Genomic DNA, 7,065 nt, shown 5'->3' with positions numbered 1-7,065 from the left:
ATATATATATATATATATATATATATATTAATTATAATAAATAAATATTTTTTTGTTATTATATAATAAATATGTTGTTCTTATTATGTATCTATTAATTAAAAATGAAGGAAGAAATGCCAATAAAATATTGTTTTTTTACTTCATATGTTACTTTCACACACACACACACACACACACACACACACACACACACACACACACATACATATATGTGTTATCTGGAAATAATAAACTTATTTTTATTAATCTGTTTCTACTTATTTGTATGATATGAAATATTATCATACATATATATTAGGTGTACAATTTTGCTTCCGCCGTTTTCTTATAGATGGCTTTAGCAGTAAGTCGAAATAAATAGATCATAGACGTCATACAATAAACTTGGGCATCTGTCAACACAACCCCATAGAAGCATTAGTCGATTTGTGTCTGCATCATAAAGTTATATAGTTAGTATTCTCGATTGAAAATGTCAGTTTACGAGCCAAATTCTCGTCATTTGCGGGAAGTTTTAATTTTTTACTTCAATATGAAGAAATCTGCGGCTGAGGCTTATCGAATGCTCTCAAATACTTATGGTGAGACTGCTATTAGTGAAAGACCATGTCGTGAGTCGTTTCAACGCTTCAAGAACGATGATTTTAACGTCGAAAACTGGCATAGTGGTGGAAGAGAGAAGATTTTCGAAGATGCAGAATTGGAAGCATTACTTGATCAACACTTGTGTCAAAATCAAGAAGAATTGGCACGATCATTGAGAGTGACTGAACAAGCCATTTCGAAACGCCTCAAAGTCATAGGAATGATTCAGAAGCAAGGAAATTGGGTGCCGTACGAATTGAACCCGAGAGATATTGAACGGCGTTTGTTTGCTTGTGAACAGCTGCTTAAAAGGCAAAGACGGAAGAGATTTCTGCATTGCATTGTGACTGGGGACAAAAAATGGCTTCATTACGATAAGCCCAAGCGCAGAAAATCATGGGGAGTTCCCGGCCATGCTTTCACGTCGGCGGCCAAACTGAATATTCACGGCTCCAAGGTCATGCTCTGCATTTGGTGGGACCAGTTCGGCGTAGTTATGAGCTGTTAAAACCGATTGAAACAATTACAGGCGATCGGTATTGAACGCAATTGATGCGTTTGAGCCGAGTATTGAAAGACAAACGGCCACAATACAACGAGAGACACGATAAAGTGATTTTGCAGCATGACAATGCTCGACCCCATGTTGCGAAAATGGTCAAGACATACTTGGAAACGTTGAAATGGGAAGTCCTACACCACCCATCGTATTCTCCAGACGTTGCTCCCTCTGACTATCACTTGTTTCGATCAATGGCACACGGCCTGGCTGATCAACACTTCCGGTCTTATGAAGAAGTAAAAAATTGGATCAATTCGTGGATCGCCTCAAAAGATGACCAGTTTTTTCGACGCGGGATTCGTACGCTGCCCGAAAGATGGGAGAAAGTAATGGCCAGCGATGGACAATACTTTGAATCATAAATGTATAACTAGTTTTTTACAATAAAGCCTCGAATTTTGGAAAAAAACGGCGGAAGCAAAGTTGTACACCTAATAGAAAATCATATATGGTCCTCTGTGTCCCGTGCTTGGGATAGAGAAGGCCATTTTTCTTGCCAATAATTTTAATATCTAAAGTAAAATCTCTTACAGTTATTAAACTAACGCTTTGTCTGCGTACGCATAACCCTTGTAAGTATATGCTGAGCTTTAGGCCATTTCTTATAACTAATAAATTTTTTAGAATGTTAAGCGGTCCTCTGTGCCCCGCTTTCCCCTATAGATAGATAAACAATATAATACGGAAAATATTTCATGAAATATAATATATTGCTTATAAAATACAATATTCTTTTTTGTAATTCTTTATTTGAAGATCTGTTGAAATTACCTGAAAACTTGTAACTCGCTTCTCGAAATCCTCTATTTCATCAAGCAAGGTTTCTTTGTCTCTAATCCCTTGAAATCCTATGGGAATCCTCTTCTCCCACTCTACTGGAAAATTCTCTTTCTTACCACGCATGCCCTGGAATCCCATGCCAAGAAATCTCTTTTCATGTTCTTGCGGATTCTCGAATACATACGATTTTTTCCCTCCTGTGTTCTGAAAGTTCATCATAACCATTTTCTCAATTTTATTAAAAACTTGCTTAAGCGCACATAATTTGATAGTTATTAATAAAATATAGTAGATAGACCAGACGATAAGTTCTTTTGGGTGTATATCAGTTGGACACGGGGCAATTGGACACAGTCCAATCACAAGTCGCTGTTCCAAGGGACCCTACAAATGTCTCTAATCATACGGTGCTGTGATTGGCTGTGTCCAAATGCACCGTGTCCAAGTGCACCGCTCCCGTTCTTGTTATACTTATTACTATTAATAAACCTCCCACACGGAACAAAAACCTCCAATGGACGTCCAATAGATATCCATTGTAGAGATTCAAAAGAACTTAGGGCAGAGCTCGGAATTAGTTGCCCATTTTGGCCGATTCTCAGGAGCTTTTTTTATCAGAATTGGTTAAATTATTTTCGAGAAAAACTACTTTCTATTTTTCTTTCCCCCTCCTACAAAAATGCAATTTTAAGGTTGATACTTGTAGAATCATTTAGTTACATATATGCATCACATATGTGCCAATCTATAGTGCTAATCTAGATTTGATACATGCGGGAGCAGTTTTTACATGCTTATCTTCCTAGGCCAGAGCTCGGAATTAGTTGCCCATTTCGGTCGATTCTACGCCTTCTATCTTTCCCTTGCCGCGAGTGGGCCACGTAAGTGATGGTCACGGCTCTAAACTTGAAGCCACGACTGGCCATGACCATCACTTGCGTGGCCCGCTCGCGGCAAGGGGAGGAAGGCGAATCTCCCGAGAATCGATCGAAATGGGCAACTAATTCCGAGCTCTGGCCTAAGGAGATAAGTATGTAAAAATTGTCCCCGCATGTATCTAATCTAGATTAGTACCATAAATTGGCATATATAACTAAACGATTCTACAAATATCAACCTTAAAATTGCATTTTTGTACGAGTTATGGAGGGAGAAAGAAAAATAAAAAAGTAATTTTTTTCGAAAACGACTCAAACAATTTTGATGAAAAAATATATGGTAATTTGATAAACATCAATGAGACTATTAAAGAAAAAAATGAAAAGAAAATTCTGACAAAAAATATTTTAAAATGTTTCAAATAATTTTTTTGAGGTTATGTTTCAGAGATACACTTTAAATTGCTTTTCCAAAAAAAACTTTAAAATGTTTGCTTCAATATATAGTTTTTCCAAATTTTTCTTGGTGATAGCTCATGGCGAAGAATGATGAAAATCATACAAGCGGCGCGGCACCACGTTTTCATAACACACTTGCTCTAACCGCGTACATCGAAAATACTAGTCTATTTTTTTATCCTGGATTCCTGAATTATTTTACGACAAAATTACAGAAAATTTATATTTTATTTTTACTTGAACATTTATTTTATGCGTTTTTCTAAAAAGTTAAACTTTAGTGAATTTACGATTGCTATAACAATACGTGATAATGAAATGAAATAATTAAAAATCTATTTCGTGAAAGCAGTTAGAAAACAATATATTGACATTTTATTGGGAGTGTGAATAAGTTCTCGCCGTTTTTTGTGAAAATAAATCCTTTATTTAAAAAAAATAATAAAAAAACAAGTCAATTTAAGTATTGCCCATCGCTGGAGATTACTTTTTCCCATCTTTCTGGCAGAATTTGAATTCCACGTCGAAAAAACGACACTTCTTTTGCGGCTATCCACGAATCGATCCATTTTTTCGTTTCTTCATACGAAGTGAAGTGCTGCTCAGCGGATGTATATCAGTTGGACACGGGGCAATTGGACAGTCCAATCACAAGTCGCTGTTCCAAGGGACCCTACAAATGTCTCTAATCACACGGTGCTGTGATTGGCTGTGTCCAAATGCACCGTGTCCAAGTGCACCGCTCCCCTGCTCAGCCAGGCCGTTAGTCATCGATCGAAATAAATAGTAATCAGAAGGCACAATGTCTGGAGAGTACGGCGGGTGGGGTAGGACTTCCCATTTCAGCGTTTCCAGGTATGTTTTGACCGGTAACGCGACATGCGGCCGAGCGTTATCATGCAGCAAAATCACCTTATCGTGTCTTTGCTCATATTGCGGCCGTTTTTCTTTCAATGCTCGGCTCAAACGCATCAATTGTCGTCGATAGAGATCTCCTGTGATGGTTTGGTTGGGTTGGAGCAGCTCGTAATACACTACCCCCAGCTGATCCCACCAAATGCAGAGCATGAGCTTGGAACCGTGGATATTCCGCTTTGGCGTTGATGCTACTGCTTCGCCGGGCTTAACCCACGATTTTTTACGCTTGGGATTACTGTAGTATATCCACTTTTCATCACCAGTCACAATACGATGTAAGAAACCTTTCCTTTTTTGTCGTTGAAGCAGCTGTTCACACGTGACAAGACGCCGTTCGACGTCTCTCGGCTTCAGTTCGTATGGCACCCAAGATCCTTCCTTTTGTATCATTCCTAATGTTGTCAGACGTTTCGAAACTGTTGTTCGATCAACTCCTAATGATTTTGCAACATCAGATTGCGTCTGACATGGATCTTCAACAAGTAATGTTTCCAATTCTTCGTCTTGAAACTTTTTGGTGCACCACTGCGTTCTCTATCTTGAACATCAAAATCACCATTTTTAAATCGGTTAAACCAATCTCTGCATGTTCTTTCCGACAGAGCATGATCACCATAGGTTTCTACAAGAATTCTGTGTGCTTCAGTTGCAGATTTATTCTGAATAAAGTAGTGCAGTAAAATTCCCCGCAAAAACGGTTTATTTGGCACAAAATTTGACATGTTTTACGCTACAAAAAGAAAATGTTCTTTATAGGTTAATGGAAAGACACGCACTGATTTTAAACATAGGTTATAGAACTTCAATATAGATGCGTCATCATCTTGAATTATACACACAAAATTTTTATACCGCCATTTGATGGTGAAACGGCGAGAACTTATTCACACTCTCAATATTTATATAAAGTATTTAAATAAGGATCGTCAGCAATTAGCCCATAAAAATATGTTTCCATAATTCATATCGAGGGAGTTTTGAACTCTCTATTGGGTTGATTTTTTAAGGTGTCCCTTCGCCTCTCACAAAATGGGGTGCTTTCTTAGGGTGAGTCCCCTCGTCTCTCTAAAATCGGGTACTTTTTATATGAGTCGAGGTTATTTTTTTAATTTTCATTATGGTCACTCTTAATTACTGAAATTATTTTTCTTGAATACTTGGCTCAGTATTTCCGCTGGTTTGAAAATTTTTGATAAATGATTAGCATGAGATAAATAATAAATCACTGCTGGCTGAAGTAGAAGAAAATGGTTGGCTTCGTCGAAAGCTACCTTTCAAAAATGTTACATTACATTATATGACATTTTAAATTTCCCAGAAATGACAGAAAAAGATTTAAAAATCTTATTCACTGGTTCATACCAACAACAAACTGTTTAGGATCGAAAAATAAAAGAGAGAAAGAAAGAGACAATGCGTTTATTATTGATATCGCGTTCGGGAATATTCTGAAGGACTCTCGAAGCTTTCAGTAGCGAGCTGTGAGATTCCTCCAAAATATTTAGCGGCCTTAAGGGGATGCTGAATACCGACATTATCTATTTCTCACTATTCTTCCAGACGGCTGCATAGAATTGAAAATGCTTTTACAGAGTAAATATAGATATGCTAATGTATGCAAAACAGCCCAGTATAGCATAAAAAACAAACAAAAATTTTATATTTATTTTTTATACGCCATATTTCCGTTTCATATAAAAAATACCGAATGAGTGTGTAGAAAATGAAAGTCATTTTGCACGCAGGGGACATTAGTGAACATTACGAAGCCATCAGATAATGACTTGAAGGGCTAGATAAAAAAAATAGTGAGAAATACGATTTGCTTGCATGCATGCAGACGTGTATTTGGGACTCCTCATCATTACGGTAAGAAGGAGCGGTATTGTAGTTCCAACGTTTCTCCAGAGAGAGCGCTGATTTTCATCATGCACGAAGCGCATATGGAGGATTCACACTGCGTCCGATGTCCGACGTACGACATCCGATATCCAATAGGAGAACAGTTTTCTAATAGAGAATTCAATTCTCCATTAGAAAGCTGTTCTCTTATTGGATATCGGACGTTATACATCGGACATCGGACGTGGTGTGAATCCTCCAATATCCTTTTTAGTATACTGATGAGGAGCTCGATTCCAGACGATATGCGAGCGAAATACGCATGCGGAAATCTATAGTATATGTAACGTGAATTATAGATCTTCGCATGCGCATCTCACTCGCACGCTGTCAGGAATCGGGTCCCAGATACACGTCCGCACGCGTGCAATCAAATCGTATTTTTCACTATTTTTTGTATGTAGCTTTTCAAGTCGTAATCTGATGGCCTCGTAATATTCACTAATGTCTCCTGCGTGCAAAATAACTTCAATTTTCTACATACGCACTCACAATTTTTTATATGAAGCAAAAATATGATGCAGTGTCAGATATATAGGGTATATGTCAGATAAATATTAAATTTTTGTAAAATGCGTGTATAAATAACTTTCATCCTACGCACATACTTTTAATGTTAAAAAATATATATAAATATATATGTCTGGATATATTCCATCTCTGAATAAAAAAGATTTTATATATTATAACGATGCACACCTGCATCGTCACTACTCCGGCCCGACCGACCATCAGTCCGGCCGTGCACCGACGCGTTGCGCCAACATAAACGCCGTAAGGCCTAACAGACAAAACGCGTAAACAGCTGACAATAAACGTAAATAAAGCGAGCGAGGAACACGCGATAACGCGAGCACAGCGTCACACAAAGGAAACGATAGAGAGCGAGCGCCGCGGGCACGCGACAAGCACGTGTATAGCGAGCGAAGACAAAGCGGCGTCAAGTATATAATCCGCGACGCCAAATTAATCGAGACC

At 38.0% G+C, this 7,065-nt stretch overlaps 1 protein-coding gene across 9 annotated transcripts in view; it reads right to left on the bottom strand.

Annotated features, from left to right (window-relative positions):
* LOC116850990 (tachykinins-like) overlaps positions 1-7,065 on the bottom strand; it is a 395,129-nt gene that overhangs the window by 116,403 nt on the left and 271,661 nt on the right. For all 9 annotated transcript variants that reach the window (XM_032829930.1, XM_032829928.1, XM_032829937.1 and 6 more), the window contains one exon: positions 1,922-2,134. In XM_032829930.1, coding sequence (XP_032685821.1) covers positions 1,922-2,134 — 213 coding nt within the window. The remainder of the gene's footprint in view (positions 1-1,921; positions 2,135-7,065) is intronic.

The sequence above is a fragment of the Odontomachus brunneus genome, unplaced genomic scaffold (genome assembly GCF_010583005.1).
Source record: "Odontomachus brunneus isolate Ranch 3 - 2012 unplaced genomic scaffold, Obru_v1 Obru_scaffold_163, whole genome shotgun sequence".
NCBI classification, from domain to species: Eukaryota; Metazoa; Arthropoda; class Insecta; order Hymenoptera; family Formicidae; genus Odontomachus; species Odontomachus brunneus.
Note: the sequence above shows the minus strand (reverse complement) of the source record. Positions and strands in the feature narration are given on the sequence as shown.